We start from the raw sequence: 26,729 nt of genomic DNA, 5'->3' as shown, positions 1-26,729 counted from the left end.
CCAGTGGTGACGGTTCTACCTCCAGGTCCAAGACTGAAACAGAAGGTCACATCACAGTACCCTAAATTTACATTTGATTTGTTTTTGTAAATTTGTGATAGGTAGGTTAGCTACAGAGTATTTTTATTCTTCACAAATAAATTTTTTTTTTCAATTTATTATGCATGTGAAAAATTGACATAGATTTCATTCCTTTGCTCACAGTTTGAGCTAATTTACAGGCTATCTATGCTACTATTTTCCTGCATTTTTGTTCTTTTCAAAAAGCATTAAAACAAAGAGTGTAAAAAACTCAGGAAAAAAGCTACTTACTTTCATTTCCCTTTTCCATGGTTCAAAGGAGATTATGATAAACATTTTAGATTTACCACTTTTAAAAATATTGATCTTATGTACTGATAGACACATCCAACCAATTCCAATTTCACCTGCAGAACAAAATTTTTGAAGATGCATGTTTGTTCAACCTGTACCGTAAAATCATTTTATTTTCTTCTAGAGGCAAAGGTTTGATTAAACTTGAAACACTGCAGAGAAAATGAGAGAGCTCTGAAAAAAACTGAGGTTCTTTGCAGGACTATCTAGAGAACCATAGATAAACGAGGGTTTCTTAATTACTAATTCAGGAGGTCAGTTTTAGAGCAATTGCATAGCATTATGCTAATCATTTCAGATAAATAATTTCTCTGAATTATCATCTGATAGAGCTTATAACTGCAGCTCGTTCATCAAGGAAGAGGGGGACAAAGATGTCTCTTACTCTGCACCACAAGAGATGGAGACTTTGAGTTACATGATGGGAAAGACACCACGTTACCTTCTGTCACTATATATACTACCAGATCAGTGTTGCATCCATATAGCAACACCCTGTATTTATTCAATACAGTGCAGACAATCCCTTGATCTTTGGGTCTGCTTGGTTCAACATCCCAGCTTTAAATTGGTATTAGCAATTATGATCCACATTACAATTAAACATGTGGTTTCAGATAAGGGGAAAAAAAAAAAATCAGTTCTCTGCTTCAAAGATTCAACAAGAGATTTTAAAGCACTCAAAGACGCAAAATGAAGTTATTGAAGATATGCTGGTATCTTTTTGCACCACCCTGAGAGAAGAAACCCTTATCTATTCCTAAAAGATACACATTTAAATGAAAATGCAATTATAGACAAAGAAGACTCTTTCAAACCACTAAAACTGTACTTACAGCAATTTAAACAGTTTCAGTGTCACTGGATTTAAACAGCTAGAATTACTGCAAGCTAGCTGCTCTTTCTTCAAGTTCTTAGTGGCTTTCAAAGATCATCTTAATTAAATCATTAAGTGATTCTCAGTTAAGCAGGGAAAGATTTGGTTGGAATTTTTTGTTATTTTTCCTTTAAACATACACAGCTTTTCCCAATTAGGGAAAAGTTTCACATTAGAAAATAAAACTAAAATTTCTTTGTGCTTTCAACACAAACTTGGATTCCTTTAACAAAATTGAATTTAGTAGCAAGTGATTTAATTTGACAGACATGCAAATTACGAATTTTCCCATCTATGTATTATTGGTTGGATCTTAAATAGCTAACATTTATGCTTTGTAATATCGCAAAATCCTATGCTGAAAGGTCACTAAAACAGCTTTAAATGTGCTACACATATAATTAGAAAAACAAAGCCATCTCTTTAGTGCAGAGGCTTTTGAAACAAACTGCAGCAATTGCAGCATGCCAAACAATCAGATGCTCTCTCAGTAGTCTGAGCTTTTTGCATTCACAAAAGATTGTCTAGGTGTCTCCACTTGTCTCTGTACAAACATGTTCTTCAGGTGAGACCCTTCAACCCTCCAACTTGTGGATCTGTCTAAAACATGCTTGCTCAGAGCTCAGGACAGCTTTTCCAAGGAAAACCTGGATGTCATCTCATTACTTTCATGCCATGATTTGTACCACAACTACTAAGTCCTAAGTACCTTATAATTGTTCTCGGCGAATAGGGCAAGGACCTTATACAAGCCACCCTGCCAGGGGTACATTGTACATACAATTTCTGCTTCCTAAAGAAAAGCAGATCATGTTTCATCCTGATGAGTACTGATGATTCCTATGAATTTGCCAAGATTATTCTGAATTGTTGCTCTCTTCTCCAGAGTATTTAGTACTTTATCTTTGTGACCCTGGCAACACTTGCAATCACATTCTTCATTCCCTCCCCCTGGTCCAGTCAGCACCAGATTCAGGGGGTCACACTGAAGTGCGACTGTGAACATCCCTCAAGTTCTTCTTAATTCACAGAAAAACCTGTTACAGATAAACGAAAATGGAAGTAATTTGAGAGTTAGCCCTTGCTGACTTTCTGCAACGAATAATCTCAAGCATTCTGAAAATACTGGGTATTTTGCAGGGGCAAGGAGGGCTGCTACGTTGATCTCTAGCAGGAAATCGAGTGTGTAACAAAGCCCACAGATAAAAGAATACAAACCTTATATATTTTCATATCATCTAGAATATCATCCTTACCAATTTTGTTGCAATTTAACCAATCTATCAATGTTGGCTTATTTATGTCTTTATACTTCACTGTATCTCTTTCCTGAAATTCAGCATTTAAATTTGTCTAGGCAACTTTAAATTAAACTACCAAACTAATAATGAAAAGCTAAATGCACCATACTTAGCGGATAAGGGTGCAATGTAATTATTTTGTCGAACTTATTTCAAGGTTCGAAACTCTAATGACTGAGAAAAAAAATCGTCAGACTTGGGCTTGCTATAAATAGGCTTATTAACTATAGCCTATTTATATGCACAGAATAACAGCTGCAGTCTTCCAGAAAGACTTGCAGAACAACTTGTAGAACAAGTTAAGAGACAGTCAAATAAAGTATCATCTGAACATTAATTCCAGCTAAGTGAACAGATCCCTGGAGCACTTCAGCATATAAACAGAGGTCAGTGGACTTCAGGCAGAAGTGGAGAACATAAATCCAAGACACTCCTGACTTCAGGTTTACAATGCCAAGAAACAAAATCATACAAGCAGAACAGACCACAAGCTGTAGTATCTGCTTGTAAGATAAGACAGAGAGGAGCATACTTGTCAACAGTTCAAGATCTTGTTTTTCCTTTCCTTCAGAAAGAATAATGTGATCTCAGGTTCTCTTCATGACTGTTTGAACAGAGAAAGAAGAGGAGGGAGGACATCACATTTTAGAGCTCGGCAATCCCTCTCCTGGCAAGAAGCCGCATGATAGACATTTCCCATTCGAAACAGTAGAATATGCTCTACCCTGCCGAGCAGCACGCCACAGAAGGTGTCCTAAAACAATCATACTTATATATATAGCTTACAGCAACAAATTCCATTACAGTGAAGGCATATTATTTCATTGAATATCTTCTCCCACAAGCAGCACAGTAAACTTGGCACACAGAGGAGATAAAAAAAAAAAAATTTGTCCAGTTGACATCACTGAAAGCAGAAACTAAGAAAAACGATCATTAGACTGGACACACAATTAAAAAAAAAAAATCCCATAATTTGAAGTGATACAGAAGTACTGAGATAGCACTAATATTGTTTCCTGCCACGTTGAAATATTTAAAATACAAGGAAAATCCTACTTCTGTTTGCTTATTTGCACTCTAGGAAAAAATACTGATTTGGTGCAATTTCTAAAGTAGTATGGTTTACAGACTATTTCATCTTAAATCATATTATTCCTTTCTCCACCCTGTATAGGATAATGTATGTACGATTAGCTGAAGTGGGACATAGGGGTTTTTTTCAGAGTAATTTATAGCAGGACATTGTGCACTGTTCTTGAGAGTAACATTTCACAAAGATGGTTGTAAATTCAAACACTGTGATAGAAATCAGATGTCAAGGGACTATCTAACTACCAAAAGAATTTACATTTTAGTTTATTTTGTTCACATTTGTAAACCAGTCTATGGAATAAATGACAGAAGAAAAACTAGAGGGAAAAGCAAATGCAGACTGTGAGGAAATACTTTTCAGCACGTATAAAGAAGCAAACCTACAGAAGCTGAAGTACAAAATGCATTTTCTTTTAAAGACTCTGTAACATGCCCTTTTTGTTCTTTGCAACTTCAATAAAGAAGAAATGAGATCTCATTCCTAAACATATAAACGGGTTTACTTTCCTGACAGGTACTATTGAAGAGAGTCAACCATGTAAATCAGGAATTTGTCCAAAATTTCTATTTACCTGTTACAATGAATTAGAATTACATTTGTGCACAATGACATTCTGGATAAATTACATATTACATCATGATATATTGTCGGTATAAGTAATGAAATACTTGACAAACTCTATGGACAAAACTCATTCTTTGATTTAATTAAGATTTATGCCTGCCAGCTTCACAAGATCTTTAACATTTCATTAACAATCATTTTAGACAAATTTTACTGGTGTAATGTGCTTTATGGTGTATTTTGCTTTGCCAAACCATAATAAATACTTTTGCATCACCGTGACTACATTTACAATAAAGCTACAGTGGCAAAGTTCAAGGCCTTTTGCAAGGTCCCAGAAACCTAGGGGACTCCTCCTAGGCTGATGAAACTGTATAAAAAAAAACAAAAAAAACAAACTATCTAACAATGGTAGAAAACCCCCAAGAATTAATTATATCAATGTTTTGAAGCATGTACCAATGAAGAAAACCAAGGTCTTCAGACTAATTCTCTTAAAGCCCATGCCAACTGTGGTCAACTTATTGTTTTCACCGTCTCTCCCCACTCCTTGTTCTCACAGAGCAGCAACACAATGCATGAAACTCTAACAAGTCTACTCACAATTCTGCAGCTGGTTCAGTGTTTCTCAAGAATACTGTCTCTCTGCCCACCAAAACTACAAACTCTGCTAGATACTCTGCTACATCCTTCAGTAACTATCTTTCTCAGCTGCTGCAACCACGTTTGCTAGCATAACACCTCTACTACTGTCAGTATTAGAGTGTGACTGAGTAGACGAAGTATTTTCCCCCTTTCACTTCAGCCTCAACCTGATCATTTTAGATTTTCCTGCTTTTAGCATTTGCCCTCCACTCCATTAACAATGTTAGCTCCATCCACCATCTAAAATCTCACTGCCAGATCTTCCTCCACATTGGTCCCATGTGTGGGAACCTCTGAATCTGTGTCAAACAGCCTTCTATGTCCAACTCACACACTCTTAGATACACAGTTTTCCATTAGATTTGCATGGAAAAGATGTATTTTTTAGCACAGTAGTCATCTTCTGGACTACAGACTCACTAAAACAAGAACTATTTCGCTAGTCCTCCTTCTGTACAAGATCAAGCATACAGTCTGCGTCCAACAAATACAAACATACAACTACAGCTATTTGACCACTTCTGTAGTGAATAGTTTTAAACTAATCCTTCACAATTGGCATCAGCATTTCTGGCACCTACTTATTCATAATGAAAATTACGATACAGTTTCTTTCCTCCTTCCTCGTCAATAGTTTCTTACTTCATGCCTCAGGCAAGTACCACATCTGCCAAACCCAGGGCTAACCTTTAGATACTCTTCTGTATTAGAATGCAAGAAGGAGCCAGTGTAATGTTGGAAGATAACTTTTTCAATGTGGAGAAAAAAAAAAAGCTTTCACAACCATTCTGTAAACCTTATGTGTATTTGTAAATTATTACTGAAAAAAATCCCACAGTAATTCTTTAAACTGCTGTGTGGGAGTAAAGACAAAGGAATGGGAGGGAAGAAAAAAATATTACAGTGTATCTGCTTATTCTCACATCATCAAAAGGACTACAAAATTGCATGCTCAGATAAATTTGCTGGCCAATTGAGCAAGCACCCTAAATGTTTGGTTTTAACTTCTAGTCTCACAGTTTAGTTGGCTGCAGTTTAAGAAGCAGAGAAGTTAAAATTCAACCAAATGTTCTAAACAGTAGTGCACAGAACAAAGGTCTAGCAAGCAGCTTTGGGCTGATGCTAGACTGGATTCAAAAAGAGAAAAAGGCTGGGGTGGGCAGCCAGCTGACATGTATATGGTGATATCTATGCCCAAGCTTGGGTGAAAGGTAGAAAGCACTCTGTCTGAGCTTACATTAAGAGAATCCAAATGGAACATGTATGGCAGGGTGACAACAGCACTCAGTCCTCCAAACTTTACTTGACTCTAGTGAGGAAGGACACCTAGATGTCCTCATCCCTTGTCACTGTCACCCTGGTGCTGCAGTAACATCACCAGCTGCCTGTCAGCGAGTTGTTAGCACACTTTAAGAAGGTCCTGCTCCCTGACCAAGAGTCAATGGCAACTAAAGCTTTAACATTTTTCCTCCATATTGCAATAGCTCATATGCACTGATGGCTACTGCGCCTCAGCTGGCAAGAGGAGGACCCTTTCAAAAAGCTACTGGCTTGCTTGTACCCAGTGGAGCACATCCCTTGGTTCTGCTCTGGCATCACCAAGCTGAGAGACACAGCAACTTCACGCATCTCCAAGATCAGCAGACACTGGTACCATCCCAGCCTTCTCTTCCACTCTCAGCTGCTCATTTATAGATATGGTCTAAGTAATTTTTAAAACATCTGAATATTACAAAAGTTACATCACACTGGTGAACCTGATCTGATGCCTTCCAGCAAAATTACACCAGGAAAACTATTTTTTTTTTTAAGATGTAAGCTGTTTTGAGTCTATCTTCCACATATACACATTCATTTGTTCCACAAATATTTCAGACACAGAGTCTAAATAGTGCAATGCATTTTAACTGTTGCCCCTTAATGACATCAACCACACATGTACAAATCACTTACAAGATGTATTTGTTGCATAGCAAGATACTGAGGTTTCCAAAAAATACGCCTACTTTAGGACATATTGGTCATTCAGAGTCAGAAGGCAAATTATTGCCAAGTTCTTCCCAGTAGAATTAAATGCTTTCAGTCAGCTCTTGGGTTTTTAAATGGGCAATTCAAGTTTTAGAAGATTTGCTGAGCTCTGTCACAAAATTTAGCATGCACTTTAGACCTAAAATTTGGTAGGCCTTCTGACAGTTAAAAAAAAAAAAATTAAATGGTCAAGTTACAAAGAAAAATTTTTCTACATATCAGTTTCATACTAATTTGACTGGTTTTGTCACTACAAGACCTGTTTAAGAATAAATGATGGCAGAATTGCCAGTCCCACAAGGCACAGTATAAACCCAACTCCCTCAATTAATAGTACAAGGACCTGTTACTAATAAAACAAACACAGAGACAGAGGGTACTACTCCTTTCAGCAAATATTGATACAAAATCTTCAAAGAAAATAAAACATTTTCTAAGAACGCTAATGTTCTTTCTTCAGCCTTTCTCTTGTTTCTTTTCACCATTTCTCTTTCTTCTTTCCCATCAGTTTGCTATCATGAAGTAATGGGCTGGCACTCTCAAAATCCAATCTCCACAATCATCTCTTACATTCTTTTAAATTCTAGCAGTGGCAGGCATCAGCTTACAGTCACAGGACAGAGGCTCACAGAACTGCACTTAGAAACCCTTCAACATTTTGGAATGAGTAGCAAAACAATCCACGTGGAGAAAATGTGATAATGGAGCCATAACATGATGGCACCAGGCTCTTAAAACATTTTTACTCAAAGCTCTATTGTATGCATGATTTAGTTTGAGCATAGGGATATCTGGAAGCCACATCAAAGGGCTAATGGATAGACATTTTGTTAACATATGTAGAACTCATGCCAGGCCATAAAACAACATTGTACTGAGTATTACACATCTTCAGAGAAGTCTTTTTTTTTTTTTCTTGGGGCTGGGTTTTTTTTTTTGGTCTACAAATAATTTCTTCCCTTATGTGCATGAATGCCTAACAGGCTCAGAAGCCTGGACAATTTTTATGTTCTCTTGTTCCCTGGAGCTTTGCCCAGTATCACAAATTCCGAGAGAGGGTTGATTTTTGAAACAGGGAAAGGAAGAAGAATGAAAAAGTAAATAAGCTGCTATTTCCTTTGTAGAACAGGTTCTGTTACATCAATCACGGACTGGTAAAGAACTTCACAGTCTATGACCCTAGCATCTCTGTTTCTCAGGTCGTTCCTAGGACTGCTGTCCAAACTTGGCTCAGAGCTACAGCACATTCTTCAATGGTCTTTTATGCCTGTGGTGTTCAAAATAGAGTTACTTTTCAAATGGTACATTTTGTAGATACGACGCTCCATAAAAACAGGAGGCAAAATAGCTGTGTAGAGTGAATTCCTGGAACAGCTCTTCAGAATTCCAAAAAGCCACTTATGAGCTCCTCTGTTTCTGCTCTACAGAATGCGAGATCACAGAATAATGAGCAACCATTAAATTTATGTACTTTGTAGGGCACTTAGGAAACAGTTTTCCCATCACTTAGTAACTGTAAGATAAGTAAAACAGCACTGCACATCAAGAAATACACAGTACGGAAAGACGCTGAAAGTCAGGATTACAGAAGAGTTATATCTTTATCCTTTTTGATACCTTTTCACTTAATCAAGTATTTTGTAGTTCTGAGTTTGGCACATTAGGCACACTGAAGCCAGACTAACAAGAAACAGCCACTATTTATAGCATTTCCCCAGAGATGGGAACAGTTGCTTCTGCACTTTAAGACCAATCATGTTACATCTGTATTAAAATGAGAAGACAAACATGTTTTACTGCCAGCTCTGCCTGAATTTCAGATGAAAACCACACTAGTTAATTTGAGAATTTCTCAGTCAGTCAGTCTCCAGTGTCAACTTACACAGTTTAAATAAAACATCTCACCAGTATATAATACAGTACAATAGGATGCTAAAGTATAGTCCCAGGTTCAACAGTGTGCTTCAAAAACTCCTTCTCCAAAAGTCAGGAATGGACTGCAAATGTCTAACCCACCTGGAGCTCAGCAGGTTCTGCTACCACACCTTTCTCATTTCACAAACTCTGGCTCAACTGTCAGCAGTCATACAGGCTTAAAAATCTCAAGTGCCACAACCCACAGATTTTCCACTCTTGCTGCTGTCCTAAGCACCGTGAGAATGGGATCCGAAGCTCAGAAAGGCTGCCAGGGCATCAAGTCATAGCATGTTTGGTGCCACTGCTTCCAATCTGTTTATATGAAGAAAAGCTTAGTCTTGAACTCATTATCTTATAGGCGCAGGCTCACCTCCTTTGGGCACTTGCAGGGATGCAGGCCTCAGCAGGCACTAAACGAGGATCTCGGGACTGACAGCAAGGATGGTGGATATCTCCGCTCACAACATGCACGGGCATGCCCGCTCTGACATTAGCAAAGGTCCCATCTGGGGATAGCAGCCCTTCCCTAACTTAGAAGGGATAATACAAAGATAAACAGAACAGAGACATTGGTGAGACACTGAACATTACTGACAGCGTGACAAAACCCATTTCCTTTCTCTATTCAGATGCTTTCTACACCACCTGAAAACTCAGTAGTGCAAAGTTGCAACTTACAGTGGGTTTCAAAGTACATTTTTCTCAGTTGGAGCAACTGATGCTAAAGCATTTGCTTACTGCTACTGGCTGGCCAAACAGAAAGGATAAAGCAGAACAGAAACCTAAAGTATCAGTGGGTTAACTTTTCAAAAGTACCTGCGTGCCTTGGGTGCAGAGCTGTCTCAAAAAGCAATAGAATATCTGCACCCAAGTCACATAATTGCTTCTGAAGATTAATGCGTTCCTGAGAACTTGATGCTTCACAAAGCAGTAATTACATTTCTTTTATTGCTTTAAGGTGTTTAGAATCACAAAGGTGTTAAAGACAAGCACAGTTGCCTAAACAAAGGTTTGCAAGTTTGGCAATTCTGAGTATCAATTTTGATTATATTATGCATTTCTTGCAACAGCAAAACAAGGCGTGTACTATGAGACTTTAAGAACACGAAGTCTAAAATAAAGCAAACTTTTAGAAAGATATGTCAGAAATATTTAAACTTTTTTTTTCTGTTTGCCTTAACATTTTCTACTTTTACTTTTTTCCCCTCTGTTGCTATATGCAAGAATGCACACAAAATTACTTAAAAGGGAGACACTGACCTAGACATAGTAAAAGTGGTCAAATAAAGCAAAAAAAAAAAAGAAAAGTAAGAAAGAACAATAAATCATTTTCCCCTTTCAAGAATTTTAGTAATAATATTCAACACGGCTTGTAACAGATAAAATTTTCAGACAAATATTATTTCAGTTCTTGGTGACTATATTAACAAACATGCTAAAATCTCACAGGAGAAACTAATGAATTATTTATGAATCAAACAGTATATTAAATTTTGGTCAATACACAGATGAACACAAACATGCCTAACATGCACTTACATATAGGAATGAATGACTTCTCATCAGACTTCTTCAGTATCCTACATCGACCCTCACTTTTAATTAAGTTCTAGGGTTTTTTTAAGTTATAATTTGCTGTAATACCTGTGACCAGTTATGTTTCACAGACTTCAGGCTAATTTCAAACTGTTTTGCTTTAGACCTAAGAGCAATATCACCCGCTGCTGATTTCTCATCCAGAGCTCAGAGATCCAGATTTGCTTTTTTTTCCAATTCAAAAATTAAGTTGAATTTTTGGCACACGGAAATGGCACCTTTCTATCCCCTGGATTTTCAATGCATTTTGAAACAGTTCAGCATAAAAGGCATTGCAAGAGTTTGGGTCTGCAATGTATTTTATTGCCTAAATAGATAGATGGTTCCCATTTTTACCAGAGTAACACAGTGGAATAAGCGTGGTGAAGAACCCATTAAGGCTCCATGAGTACTACTCCAACTGAGTACTAAAAAACCTAAACATTCACTTGTTTTATTTTTCTGTTTCTTGGTTACATTTTCAAAGTGTGTCCACTACCAGTCCCATTAACATCAGCAGGGGGCTTGTAAATAAGTCTTTACCCAGTGTTTCAAAAAACCGAGCTTCTTAGTGTAAGAAGTGAAGAGATCCCAATCCATTTCATTACTTAAAGAAACAGCAGGACAGCAAGAAGAAAATCAAGTACATGCAAGCATCTTAATGCATCTTTGAGGATTACATTTGAACACTTTATAATCTGAATTGAAATGTTGTAATTTTGAAATACACCAAACATAATTCAGGAAAGACAGCCTATTAGCTGGTTAGAAGCACTGTTAAAAATTAAAATGACATAAAATTAAAGTGACTGTACCCCAATTTAAAAGTTGAGGCATTGTCTTTAACTCAGTAAACATGTATTTCATGATGCTAAACTCATAGGTGACAATATATAAACCGATCAACCAAGATGGTTGTTACTTTTTCCCTGCCCGGTGATCAAGCTTATGAAACCATACATTCATGCGAACACTGAGAATGTCTGCACATCACAAGACAGAGCTGCAGAACTACCATCTCAGAAAAGATAAAATCTTCTAAGAACTATGCCTGGTTTAAAGGACAGAGATAGTTATACTTACTTTCCACTGAAGTTAAAAAAATACAATGTCTAAAAAAGAACTGTGCCTCAGTAGATGTACTTCAGCAGCAATTTCTAGTGCTGCTGTAATTGAGGTTGCATCAGCATTTTCACAATAAGCCATACTGTCAGAAAAATCATTCCATGTTGTAAGCTGACACAGAAGACCTCATACCAGGCACAAATCCTTCAGCACCACAAATTCAGTTTGTACAATTTTTGGCTAAGAAGTTGGAAGAAAAGAGAAAGCAAGAAGAAAAGGCTTAAAACAGAATCTAACAATTTAGGATTAATTAGTGTTAAAACAGGTTTTGTAGATACCTTTTAGCTCAGATGGTTTACTCCTCCAAGCTAACACACATACAACGCAGGCTAAATGCAGCAATGACTTGCACAAGAAAAAAACATCTTCAAAAAAGTTAAACTCACATCCTTCATTCACTTTTACATTTGAGAAAAAACTCAGGCAAAACAGTTTTATTTCCTGGCATACTTACCTGAAAAAGAAACCACTTGAAGATTATTAACAGAACAATAAGCAAACTCCAAGCACAAATCATTATGGCAACCTTAACTTACTACTTGTTATTTAAAACAATAACTGTGTTTGTTACAGTGCTAGGATTTCACTTCTGCTTACACACATGCCTCTTTGTAAGCCTATGCAGATTGTAGTATTTAAATTGAGCTTTCAGCCAGGGAAACAAAAAGGAGGAGGTTAAATTGCATACAGTTTAGCTGAAATTCCTGTTCTTAGAACACAGTAATTCTTAAAGTTTTCTAATATCCTAGTATCCTAGAACTGAACCTGGTGGTTCAAACCCGCTACCTGAAAAAGACTGAAAGCTGAGATGTCTGAAATGTAGAAGAGCAGGTGACTAAGAGTTACCCATTTGAGGGACTTCTTAGGAAGGGTTGTTCTTTGATTTTGTTTTTTTCATATTTTTAAGGAACAAAGTAAGTTTCTTTTTGTATTTTCTCACTCACCTGCTCTGGGTATTTGCTTCCAACTATCTCTGCCACAGTGTTAAAGGAAGGAGAGTCTGGATAGGTCTTAGCCCCCATCTTCAGGTGCACAACAACCTTAGTGCCCCGGAAAGACATCCGTGACATCATTTCAGCATCTTCCACAGAGATGCAAGCAGTGGGAATATGGGGCACATCAGGCTGGTAATTCTGCCACCCAGTATGTGGGCTGCGAAAAGAAAAATAAAACCACTGTTAACAACTTAGCTCTGTAATTCATTATCATTATTATAGAATTATTAAAATGAATACCTTCATTACCATCCCCAGCAGACTCTCAAAAAGTATATATTTACTACTTTAAAATAGTAATAAATATTTTTATAAAATATATCAAGTGTTTTCATACTAATGAAACTATCTGACTGTCATCATTCCACATATTGGGAAAGCTATTCTACGTCAGCTCTATTTAGGTCATTGCCATGCTTTGACATTACAGTGGAATCCTCTGATACCACACTTCAATGCTTTATCAGGAAGAAAAGCAATGAAAAGCCAGTAAGTGAACAGTTCATAAGAAGTGTATTTTTTTCTCTGTGAAAGTAATGAAATTAAAATTCACTACTTCAGCTATTTCAACATCAGACTGGAGATTTATTTTGAAGAGCACTAATACAAGAAACTTCAGGAAAAATAAGACAATAAGGCCATTTAAAAAATGCACATTTCTTTGTTCTCAGTACACCTGAGGTTTCATCCACTACCTGTAGATGAAAGAGAAGTAAAAAAACCAAAAACTACACAACAATTAATTTAACACAAATCACAGAAAGAAGAAGAGTATGCACCATTAGATGTAAGGCTTCAGTGTCTTCCATTTAGGAATAGCTGTGTCTTATGGAAATAAAAAAGGGAAAAAAATTAAAACAAAAATAATCACAAATTTCCTTTGACTTTCACAGTGTGATATGGAGTGACTTCTTTCCTCTCAGAAAGTTGCAGACAGTTTCATGTCTATTTAAAGCAATTATTTCCCTACAACCCCTGCATGCAGAGCTAACTGTAGTAAGAGATTCCACCTCTGACATCACAGCATCGCTAAAAGGTAATGGACAAGTTCCTTCAATGTTTTTTCACATTTGGCCATTATTTACATATTTCTTATTTTTCTGGTGCTTCTGTTGACATATTTGGACCTGACTTGCAGAAGTACTGAGCATTACAGCTGCAGCTGAAGTCAATGCTTTTTAAGTTAAGTTGTCCATAAAGCCAGATACAGTGGAAAAAAAACACATGTGGGGAAAAAAAAAAAGGATCTAGATGTATGTTCAAATTCACAAATACTCCCAATATTAAATCATTCATTGCTTTCATTTCCCACTTGTAAAATGGGAATAAAAATACTCTTTGTTTCACAGATGGGGAAAAAAAAGAGGGATAAATACTCTTTGTTTCAAGAGGACAGACTCAATGAACACTTGAGAACCATTCTGATATTGCAATAATGATCGGAAATCAACTGTTACACATGTCCTTAATCCTAAAATAAGCTTAGAACTCTGCATTGAAATACTGTGGTAAAACTCTGAATAAGCAGCTCTTCAGTACTGACCATCCTCTGCATCTGTAAACGGAAATAACACATTTGCAACCCTTTATTTCAGGTCTACTTTGTAATTGTCACATTTCAGGCACTACTCAAGAGGCATTTTCAATATATGTAAAATATTCAGTCATATTAGAGGCGTCCTCAATGTTCTTAGGAATATACTAATGATCTATTTGTCTCAGTTACTAAATTCTGACTTTATCAGTGAAATGTCAGTGAATACAGTTTCCAAAGGAAATCTCTAACGCTAAACCTTATCTTTACCTACATGTTACCCTACGAAGAAGGGTTACAGTTGAAGCTTTCAAACCAAATTACAGACATTCTTCACAGCAACTGTTACAAATTTTAATACTATTTTTCCATATAATAAGATTGAGGTTAGCAGGGACCTCTCAAGGTCATCTAGTCAAACTCCACTGCTCAAGCAGGGCCACCCAAAGCCCATCGCCCCAGGTGAAAATCTTCACCTCTGAGCCTACTTACAGTATAAGGCATATATTTCCTTTTTTTTTTTTTTTTTAATAGGGGCATTTTTAAGTCTTCTAAACTGGAAAACCCTCACTTAATTCCTAGAGGAGATATGGTGAGGAGGAAGAGTAAAATCCACTTTCTAAGGATCTAGATTCAGTAAAGTGGGAGAGATTATTCAGTTCTATTTCTTTAGAAGAATAAATCCTTCCCAACAATAACAACTCACATCGTAATCAATAACATAATCCATAGAGTAGATACGTAAAAACATTTATTTGAAAACAAAATACTAAAAATCAGTTACAGAGGTCTTACGGAAGCTGCTTCAGAGTGTAGACAGATCTGTTTATTAGGTGGCAATAGTTTACGAAGTTATTGCTCCCAGTTGTTTACTGCTGAACAAAGGCCAGTGTCCCTTCTCCTCATCAGCTTTGCAGGTTGGGTGACCAGTAGCTCACCTTCGAAATAAGTTACTCAGAATCTCTAGCGCCACATAATCCTCCCTGAGGATAAACTCACGTAGATTTACAAGTTCAGATCTTATATATTTTTTTCTTTCCCTTTGTCTCTATATAAAAAAATAAGCTCCCCTCACTCCCACTTTTAAACTGTGACAATTTGCTGCATATGTTTAATATTTCTTTAAGTGTTTAGAGATACACCCAGCATGTTAACTGGGAGATCTTCCAAAGAACATAAAATAAACAACACACTGGAAAAAAAAAACAGATATGACAATTTCATGTATTAATGTTCCAAAAAATCCCTACATCCAACAACTAAGCAGAAACAATTTCTTCTCCTTTTAAATTAATCCACTCACCTGTGTCTTCTGGCAAGATTATGTCTTAGTCCTAACATGGTCTGTATGCTGAACTGCCATAACTCAAGTTTTATCACCACTTGTATTGATTTCACTCCCCTTGTTATTTCCCAGATGCTCAACAAAAGAAATCCCTAAAACTGTATTTGTTCTCCAATATAAGTAGCAATTACATTTATTTTGGATGCTCAGTCTGAACACTCCACCACAACTGTGAATAAAGCTTTCGACAACCCATTGAGATGCACGCATGCTTACACACCTCCAATGAATGAACCTTTGCAGGTATAAAATTTATCCCTATTTACACTATTATTTTGCCAAGGCAAACTCAGCTACCCAAATTAACACATTTTGGCACAGGCATGCACAGCCAGCAACTGTTCAGATGATACTGGGCCCTGATGGGAATGGATGACTGTCCAAACGATTGCTACAAAAAAAGAAAATGGACCCTAAGCATTACTAGTACAAAAGCACAAAGTAGTATCACAGTACTGTATACTCCTGTATATATCCAGCATACTGGGATATACCTGATTCAAGTTTACAGGCATGAAAAATACGCCATGTGTGAAGTATATCTACATAATAAATTAACATAGTGTCAAAGAGCACATAAAAAAATTCTAAGTAAAGTAAATTAAGCCCCTTTTATACAGAGATAATGAAAAACTGGAAAGGCTGCTGGCCATAGGCCAATATCTGAGCAAGAACTAAATAAAATAGAAAATAAATTACTGTTGAAGATGGAGAGAAGCAGTCCTGAGTTTGGCTCAAAACAGGGCAAAGAGGATGTGGTTCAGGAGAAAGAATTTTGGTACTGGTGGGCAAGGAAGATTTTTTTTCACAGAGTCTGAACAAAGATGATTTTGTGGCTATTCTTTCTAAAGGAAAAGGATTTTAATTAAAAAAAAAACTGACTTGCATTTATGGTTTTCTGCCCCTTGAAAAAGAAAAGAAAGAAAAGCGTCAGATAAAACCATCTAGAGAGATCACAAAGCAACCCTGACTCAGAATCAGCATTCATCTTTGCAACATTGGTACCTACAGGCAAGCAAGGCGCACCTCTGGCGTTTCCTACTAACACCTACCATAGTCCAGTGTTTAGCAGAGGAGAGGGAGTGGGCTGTTCTTTTATTTTTGTTTGTTTGTTTGTTTAACAAAAGCATCTGTTCTTCTGATTTTAGATCTACTGGATCACCTCATCTCCATATTTAAGCTACTTTAAAAATTGAACAAATCTAACTAGATTATTTCTTTTTAAACCTATTAATGTTAAGAAAAACTTAACTGTTCTGTCTCAACATTCCTGTTCAATACATGACAAGATTCAGATAGGTTTTGCTTTTGATAAACCCCTAGATTTCACCTAAAAATAAACCCCTAAATACTTTGAAAGTATTTAAGAGAAGTATCACAGCATGAATAACAAAGGAGAGGAAAACTCAAAAAAATAAAGCATTTTCTTTGCTAGAAGTGCACATCAAATGACTAGTAATAAACAGATGCGGCTTACATCTTACAGAAAAGTGTAAAGGAAGGATAAAAAAGTCAAGAGGCAGCTAGTTAGTTAATCTTCTGAGTAAAATAATCAAATGTGGAGAAATGAAAAGGTGTGGATGAAAAGATGTGCTGCTGGTTCAGGTCAGTTCTAACTCTTGTTACCGTGGTAGGTGACCTTGCACGCTTCATTACTTTGTACCTGGACTACCAACCTTTATCTCTAAGATAAGCTAAAAGGACAAACAAACTGTGTAAGAACCCCTGCTTCAAGCTAAAGTGGATGCTCTGATGGAAAACACATCTCAGGTTGAAACCTTAGGCAAAGATAGCAATCTTCTAAAGGATGAAGTAAGTATGACATTACAAGAACTCTAACATGACTAAAATAATAAAAAACTAAAATTCAATTATATGAAAGCTTACAAAGATCTACTTCAGACATAATGTGCATGCAACCACCCTTCAAATGCACAACTCTTCACACCAATCTCGAAGTAATCCAGGGATACAAAATTAATATTATCTAAGTATCTTCAGTTTTCTCACTCGTACAAACACATTGTAAGACTAATTACACACACGACCGCCTATTTCCTACACGACCTGTGCCATATTCATTGTACCAAGGACATATAAACTAAATATTTATACTAGGTCAGCTAGTTTGTTATTATTGACTTAAATAATAAAATACATTCTTTACTGGACCTATGACTATAGTAAGCACCAGCTATACCCACAGCAAGATCACAGCCTTAACTCTCGATAATAGGGTCACATCCCCCTCACAATTTGGCTCTGCTTTTCTCTTGTATATTCTTCATATCACAGAAAATTCCCTCACATACAAAGCTTTGCACTTTAAAGGAGTGATGGAACATCCTGTAGCAAAACAGAAGGGAAACTGTAGCTACGGAGATTAGCTACTCATGAGTGCCCCTCTCCTGACTCTTTCTCTTCATCAAGAGCAACACAGCAAGCACTGAACTCCATTCAAGTAAATCCCCTTTTCCAGCACCATAAAATCCTTACAAAACAAAACTTGTCCTTGTGTGCACTCAGACTGCGTACATTCTTTCAAGATTCTCACCATTAACTGGATAGAGAGGCCAAACTGTAACAGAATTAGTCAAAATGTCAAAAGTATTGTTAATATTCTCAGAATAATTAAGTCATTAAAAATAAAATTGAGACTAGTCCTCATTTATAACCACTTGGCAAAATATAAAAGAAATAAATTTAGCCTAATTTTGTGTTTCTGTCATCATTTGCCCCAAGTTTCTCTTGCTTTGTTTGCTTCTTATATTGGCTTTGTTGGATCTGATTTGTTGGTTTACAGTAAGTTAAAATAATAGCAAGACTGCTAAACTTGAAACAAAATATGAATACGAACAGAAAATTTTAAGAAACTAAGGGGCAAAAATATGATGTGCTACAAATAATAGAGCAGTCTATTACCAAGGATAGATTATTTGAAGTCTAGTTATACAGCCTCTTCCAGATTACTTTGTACCAAACTTTAACTGATGTAGCATCTGCACAAAATGTAATGAAGTGTAAGAGAGACTCCAGAAACTATTTGCCTGATCGAAGAAAACTCTCTTTGAAAAAGAGTATAGCATTACTCTGTTACCACATGGACTCCATTTAAATTAACATTTAGAAAGCTGCATCTAATCACTGCTAGGCACTCATTAAAATTACCAAATAAGCATAATAGCTTTGACATAATTACATACATGCTAGGCTACAGAATGCAACTAACACGTATATATTTGCATTTCGTTATAATATTCAGTACCACATGCACCAAGGGAATTCTATGATAACCACAGAAGTTTTTAAAAAATAGTGCAAATTAGATATGGTTTGTCAAACACGAAGCAGAAAACAACTGTGAACGGTTAAATGATCAAATGAAGCAAGTCCAAGGAATTCCACTCCGGGATTATTCGACCGCTGGGAACTTAGAAGAAGTCTGCACAGTCCTTTCCAAATGTCGGTAGCAATTGGAGGTTTGCATCAGCTGCTCTTCAACTGAAAAAGAAACTTTCTGCATCTTACAGACATGAGGATGACTCTCCAGCAGCTGACAACACCTTCAGGGAACCATTTAAGCCATACACCTGTTTGGCCTCCTTCTGCTCTAGATGAAGAACCAAGCTGCCTTCTCCTGTGTTTACATCCCTGCCTTGTGGGAACGCAGCTGCCTGCTGCACGCTACCATAGGTATGTTAGCAGAGGGCTCCTGGAGGGAACGCCAATGACAATCATAATTGCCAGCAGCTGCAAGGCTTCTGGCTTCACTGGGTTTCTTTTTATTTTTTCTTGAACTGCTGGCTTCTCAGTCTTGAGCAGAAGCAATATTTTTATCTTCAGTGACCCCCTCAATCACCAGAGACTAGTGAGCACACAGGACAAATTAAAAAGACCTTACTGCAAAGAGATGTTATATTTTATACCTACAGGAAGGATATAAATAAATCCAGAAAAAAAAAAAAAAACAAAACCATATCAACAATAAAAAAAAAAAAAACCCTCATTTTCTTTATTTGTAAAGCAGAGAATCCGACAAAGAGGCATCACAGGGCTAGCAATACATAAGCAAACTAAGTAACAGCTAACAGTCTAGAATACTGATCTGGCCTTTGTACCTCCTCCATTTAATGATGCTCATTATTATTGATAATGAATTCTAACATTAAAATTATCAGGCACAAACAGGTGTGAAGAGACATCAGAGCCCTCAGGGTAGGATCAGTTAGTATTAGTGCTTCCAAGTCTCTGCTTCACTGCAGACAGTAAGTAGTGGGGAAGGTCAAGCTCTCACATATGCAGGCATACATGTTAAGCTACACCAGAAACTGGAGCCTCCTCTGGCGTGGAACAATACTAAGGGACAGTACCAGGATGTTCCTCCTCCTTTCGAAACACGGTCATGCTAAAGGGTAACATGCAGCCAACACTTTCAGTGAGCTGGAGGAAAAGGGTAAGGATGGAGAATACTGGTCTTACCCACCACAAAACTTCTTCCTTTCAACCAGCTGACCACAGAGGTAAACACAGGGGAGTGAGGTCTGAAAGGAGTCAGGGGAAAGTTTCAAACTTGCAGAAGAGGGCATGGATGGAGCTTTTCCTCTTTCCTTCCTTCTCCACGCCACACACCCTTCAGAGCAGTACATTCTTTGGACATTGCCATCCATAAAAAAAACTTAAATACAAAGCTATCTTAAACTCAAATGTATTTAGGAATAGCTCTTCCCTACAACAGGTTGGGGCAATGCAAACAAAGCCTCATAGACACATTTTTAAAGTGTAAAAAGTAAGGCTTAAAGAATGCAAGGGCAGTCTAGAAAAAAACCTACAAAGTAGGAATGGGAATGACAGAGTGGAAACAAGTCTCTGAAGACAGCAGGACAAAGACCAGTATCTTAGCACCAAAGGCAACTATGTAGAGGGATAAAAGGGGAGAGCTTTTAAAAGTAAAGAAATTAGACAATAACTTAAGTATTATCATCACAGATAGTATGGAAGTAAATCCCAGGAGTGAAATAGAAGAGAGGAAATGGAGAAATCTAGTTATTATACTAGTGAGTATAATCCTGTTTCCACTGAAAATCAGTGGCAAATCTTCCATTAACTTCAGTAGAAGGTGGGGTGGGGGGAGGCTTTAAAAACTGACTGGATATGAGAAAAAAGAGCAAAAGGCCTGACTGGATTCAGTCTCAAGCAGTGAGCAAATCAAAAGCCACTGCAAGACACCTGTCTGGGGAAGCCTCTATGTTTTCTCTAAGAAAACTGAAACTCTGAAACATCTTCGCTACACAAACGCTTCTTTTACTCCCACAGATTTAAATTCTCTAGCATATTAAACTCTTTTCTGATGTTCTGTTAAACAGTCTAATGCTTTTGCTGTTCAAATTAAAAAAAAAAAATCAGGTCCAGAGAATAAAAAATGTTTGTAAAAATAATACAGAGGGGGTACTACTTATATTATTCCTCTCAAGTGAGAGATTTTAGTAGTGCCACATGAAAGGAACTATTTTAACATCACCTGCTCATTATATTTGCCTGTCTAGTTCACACACTATACAATGACACTCATGCAATGTAAAATGCAATGTAAATGCTTAAGTGATAAGGATAGTATATCTCATACCATATTACACTGATGTGACAAACTCATTCTCCAATAAAATTTCATGTTTTTATTTTCAAAACTCAAGTAAGTCTTGCCTGTCACTCCAAAGTTACAGATACATTCTGAATTTTTCAGTTTCAAAATTGAAATCCACTGTGAACAGAAAAGTTCCTGTTAGCAACAGAATTTATTTTTAAAACTTATTATAACATTACAGTAACTCCTGTAAACTAGGACTAAATATTGAGCAGCACAGCAAAATGTCATGCCAAGTGTGAGCATTCTTTCCCCAGCTGCATTTGTTGACTGCGGCAGATTCTCCCAAAAGCTTCATAATCTACATCAGATGAAACACAAAGTGTCCCAATAGGTACGCACTTCCTCTGAACACCTCCTTTTCTGGCAATTAGTGTTGTGTCTGAGAACTGAGAGTGTCAGGCTGGGGAAAAAAAAAAAAAAAAAAAAAAAAAAAAAAATCTTTCTAGTGCAAACGATGGTTGGAAGAATAACTGAATCAGTTCTAGGGATCTTCCCATGCCACTGGTTTCTTTAGGAGCACACAGGATGAACACCTGGTACATAGCAGCTGCCAGGAGGAGATGAACATAGGGGTTTCCCGAGAAAACAGTTAAGTCTTGAGAATCCAAGACATTTTTCTTCCTCAAAAAGAACAGAGAAATTGCTGTCAAATGGCAGCACTATTTTGTTCTCACTGTTTTTTTCTAGATATCAAGTTTGTCACGCGTTTCAAGACACACTATATAATCATACTTATTTTGCTTATTTTTTGAAGGACTGTGGTCTTCCTATTTAATCCTGGAGGCGTGCTGATTCCTTCATCATCTGCTGACAGGGAGAGAAAAGATTATTCTCAATCCCACTCTTACATCTTATGAATTTCTTTAATATCTAATAAAGAGTGCCTAGGAGAGTGTGCTGGAAGAGAGACTGTCTGAAACAATACAATTTTATCATAGAATCATAGAATGGTTAGGGTTGGAAGGGACCTTCAAAGGTCATCTAGTCCAACCCCCCTGCAAGGAGCAGGGACATCCCTGACTAGATCAGGTTGCTCAGAGCCCTGGCCTTGAACATTTCCAGGGATGGGGCCTCCACCACCTTTCTGGGCAACCTGTTCCAGTGCTCTATAACTTGCATTGTAAAAAAATTTTCCCTAATTTCTAATCTAAATCTACCCCCCTCTATTTTAAAACCATTACCCCTCGTCCTATTGCAACAGGCCCTACTGAACAGCCTGTCCCCATCTTTCTTGTAGGCCCCCTTGAGGTACTGGAAGACAGCTATTTTCTTTCCTTTTCATTAGTTGATCCATGTTCCTGAGGAAAACGTTGGAAAAAGGGTAGCAGAGTGGAGGCTTTTATTGGAATGTGTTACAATGATCATGACTGTTATAGTCTGTACATAAATTTAAATGCAGAAATGCTTTTGGCCCCTAACCAAGAGATATGAGCACACAGCCAGTCAGATCAGATTAATTGTGGTGGTGGAGAAGGTGAACTGGATTTAGGGACATGACAAAATTCCAGACTACCTGAAACATGACAGCCATGGGAATGCCGCAGCTCACCAAGCTCACTTCTGATAGCTCCAGGACAAGAGGGCTGTCAGGGTGGACCACAGGCTTCCTCCTCATCCATCTGTCCTGCGTATCACTCTTCTCAGACAGCCTCCAGGAGGGGCATGCAGCAAGTCACCTGCATTCATAGACTTGTGCACACACCACAGCCTTAGAGCTCAAGATACAAAACCCCTGAGCCCATCTGGTGCAATACTGCAAGATAGTAACAGAATAAGAGTGGGAATTTTCTTCCCAGTGTTCAAATGCTAACTAGGAATGACTTTTCCTCCCTGAAGAACACTGTGCAGGAAAATTATCTTCCTGACTGTTAATGATTAATGTTAACATTGAGACCACATATATAACTTCATGAATAATACAAATAGAAAATCTGTTTAAAATATGTCTACTTAGAAAGAAGTGTATCATAATTTTAGAAGCAGAACTGTGTTTTACAAGCTAATATGCAGAGACTGAATTAACTTGCAGCTGTCAAGTGAAAATCTGTTTCTATAAAATACTCTGTACTACACTTCTGTGTAAGTATAATGGATTTCCTTAAATTGTCCACTTGGAAATGGTACTTGTTTCAAATCTAGCTTGTCTATAAACAGATACTGAATTCTACAGAATAACTTTGAATGTATGCAGTTCATAACTATTCATTGTGTAGTTTCAAGTAGTTGTTCTGTAACTGCAGCCCAAAGATCACTTGCAGCTTGCAAAGCCTTTTTACACCTAGCCCCCAAAGCGGGCTTTTAATAGTTTCATCTACATGAAGATAAAGGTTCACTGACCTGCAGGCGAATCTTGTAAAGTAGCCAATACACTGATTAATACCAGTATTAACAAAACTCCTGGTTTAACAAGACAGTGCTTGATCCACAATTTAACCACTGCTCACTTGCAAGGAACATGGCTGACATGACCCATGGTACACCGCAAATCACACAGTATCACTTCTTGCTGCCAAAGCTATGAAACTACTGAATGGCCTGAATGTAAAGATGCTGATAAAACATCTTCCCTGGAAATTCCTGATTTGTCAGTGTCAAAACATCTGGGGGAGACAGACTCATCTAGGAGCATCACATGATAACCTGACACTGATCTAAGCATTCTAAATTGTTCTTTTTTTTTTTAAATTTTGTACTAAGAGTATCACCAATTACACTAGTTGTTTCAATTTAGACATCTTATGGGGGAGGTCCTCAGAGGAACAAATGGCATTCTTTCCTTTCTGAGGAAACTTCTACAGACAAGCATTGCCTGGAAGTCTGATGCTTTACAACAGTGTTCTCCAATTCCTTGTTATCTTTTCGCACTGGCTTGGATTCTGTCATCTTTTCACTAACTTTTAAGTCATTCCACTAAGTAACACTGAAATATCCAAGGAATAAAAGGTACTGCTCTATATGGGAAAGAGTTAAAGGAATCCATCACTGGTTGTCACTGAGAAGTACCGTGAAAAAAAAAACTAATTTTAGGCACTGAAAAACAGTTACGCTTCTAAAATCATAAACTGCAGCTGCACTTATTATTCTAAGTAGCTCTGCTACAGTTTTCTCATGGGTATGCCTATTCACATTGCATTTCTGGCAAGACTGAAATGTTAGAATTCTCTCAGATGCTGCAGCCATTCTGTTTTCCATTTCTGTTTTTGTAGAAGGTCAGCATTATAAACTAAGTAAAGGAAGAGGGAAAAAAAAACACTTTTATGGAGTTACAGCCTTGGATGCTCTCTAAGATGAACCAGGCAGCCCAGGACTCTGGACTCCAGGTGCTGGCTACATCTGGACAGTGTTGAATCCCTGCTCAAGCTCTTTGGGCTTTCTGTAGATATCGAGCATGTACTCAAGCTGCCTCGTCCCTTCACATTCTTTCTGGCTCTCCCATGTTCCCCCAGCAGTAACTGCAACCTTCTCTGAACCTCAGACTGAGAACCCTGAAAGTTTTTGTTTCCTTCTTCAGAGACTGCAGAAAGAGATACTTACAGGGAGACAGTGACCCTCCTCAAAGAAGGATCACAGTCTACTCCCTGAAAATGTGCCAGCAATGCATAGATTATAGAAGAACAGCTAAAATCTCCCTTATTTCCCACCTGTGAGGTCACTCTTTCCAAACCTTACACTTTTGGCAAAATCACATTTGAATTCCATGACTTGACTTCTTATGTTCACATTGTTCTTGATGGTAAAGGGCTGTTACTAAGAAAAAGCTTTGTACTTCTATGAAATTCCACTCCTTCGTGCTCTTTCGAGCAGCTTCAGCTCTCTTACAGTGAGTTGTTACTGAATTGAACTCAAAATCCAAATACTTTGAGCTACAGTCAACCAATTGTTTTTAAATATTCACATCCGAAAATACGATATTCCAAGGTAATGACCTGTATTCTCTGTCATTCACCTCCTGCCAGAGACTTCCAACAGATCTTTGTTAAGTCAACCTGAAATCTCAATCTAGCAGAAGTTAACAATCACACACTACATTTTATTTCATAATAAAAACCCATGGTTATATAGTGGATTGTTTATCAGCAGTAGCCACCCACTGTTATATAATTATACAAACATTACTTTATTTTTGCACAGAGAAATTATTGCAGAATCTACTATTGACTACCTAATCACAGTTTAGAAGAGTCAGCTTAATGTTGTCCTCTTTACAGTAAACAATGTACAAATGTTAGGCTAAATTAACCTTAAAAAAAAAAATATTACCACTGCTTGCAAACAGGGAAAGAGAGAAATTACCATTAGCTACTCAAGATCCCATGGCACACAAGGCACAGTGATGAATAGAACTTCAGAATCCTTGGTTTTAGTTAATTCACACAATTATTCTCCCTTGTCTGACAAAGGTATCTTTTGTTGTCCTGTGCACAAATGTCTAGAATCAATCTGAATTTTCCAGAGCTAAATGGTACAACAGTTTCAATATCTTTTGTTAAGGTACGTTTTGCGTGCTTCACCATCACTAACAAATTAATGTGATTAAATACGAATAGAAATAAGTAAATCAGAAACTGTGGGGTTCCTTTCTGTTTCTCATTCTTAGAATAAATGTTCTTCTTTTGTGATCATAGTAGATTAAAATCCAGGAATTGCAGTCAAAGCTCAACTCTGCTTAAAAACAATGAATAGAAACAAATCAGAGATGATCCCTCTCTGTTTCACAGAGTATTTGCAATATTCATATCAGACAGCCAATGCAGAAGTACTGCGGACAGTGACTAGGAAGGCAAGATAACGGTGAAATAGTTAAGCAAAAGTCACAAACCCCAGCCACCTACCCAGGTAACAACATATGGGAACGATCTATAAATATCAAACCAAAGGTCAGATTTATAAAGGAAAGTTGGAAGAGAGCAAAGTTACGGCTTAGGTTTGCACCATCCTCCTAAACATATAAACAAAATGAGAGAAAGCGTAAGGTGCCTGAAGGAGAAGACAACAGGCAAGTAATCAAAGCCGGCATCACTGGCAGAGCAGGGACAGGAGTTGGCACCTCTCATTTAATAAACCAGATGGAGAATGATTTTTCACCATTTAGCCCTACCCTGCAGGCAAGAACAAAGAATTAGTATTTGATGCAACAAGATGGACATGGGAAGAGAGAGGCTCAGGTGACTGATAGGGTTTGAAGGGGAAAACAAAGCTGGAGAAAAGGATTAAAGTAATTGAAATGGTTACACTTACAAGGCACAAGACGCTGCTTCTACAGGGAAAAGCCCATTATTATTGTTGGCCATCAACATCAGGCTACGGTCAGAAAACAATTCTAAGCAACTGTGAAGTATTTTGCTCTGACTTCCAAAAACACAAGTCAAAATTTGTGTGCCATAAATAAGAGGTGTCATCATACAAACAGGTCTAGTTCACCATACTTAAATGCCTGACATACATCCTAGTAGAGCTAACACAGCAGGGTGACGCCATCCTATGTGAAGACAACATTCAATGAAATAACACAGAAATACCCTACCATATGGACAAGCCACAAGCAAGGCTGTGGGAAGTGGAAGAACCAGCAAAAACGAGAGGCCCCCTACCCCTTAAAAAACAATGCAAGTATTCTTTTAAAGAAAAATCATAATACATTGGAGCAAACTATATATGGTTTAAGCAAACAAGGAAAAACAAAATGAGGAATTAGCATTTCCAAATCC

The 26,729-nt window shown here is 37.4% G+C and overlaps 1 protein-coding gene across 2 annotated transcripts in view; it reads right to left on the bottom strand.

Annotated features, from left to right (window-relative positions):
- Window positions 1-26,729, bottom strand: part of CPQ (carboxypeptidase Q) — a 181,048-nt gene that overhangs the window by 101,104 nt on the left and 53,215 nt on the right. For both annotated transcript variants that reach the window (XM_086742491.1, XM_086742492.1), the window contains exon 4: window positions 12,448-12,655. In XM_086742491.1, coding sequence (XP_086598617.1) covers window positions 12,448-12,655 — 208 coding nt within the window. The remainder of the gene's footprint in view (window positions 1-12,447; window positions 12,656-26,729) is intronic.

This window comes from Chlamydotis macqueenii, chromosome 2 (assembly GCF_036417535.1).
Source record: "Chlamydotis macqueenii isolate bChlMac1 chromosome 2, bChlMac1.mat, whole genome shotgun sequence".
NCBI classification, from domain to species: domain Eukaryota; kingdom Metazoa; phylum Chordata; class Aves; order Otidiformes; family Otididae; genus Chlamydotis; species Chlamydotis macqueenii.
This window is presented reverse-complemented; position numbering and strand designations above follow the sequence as displayed.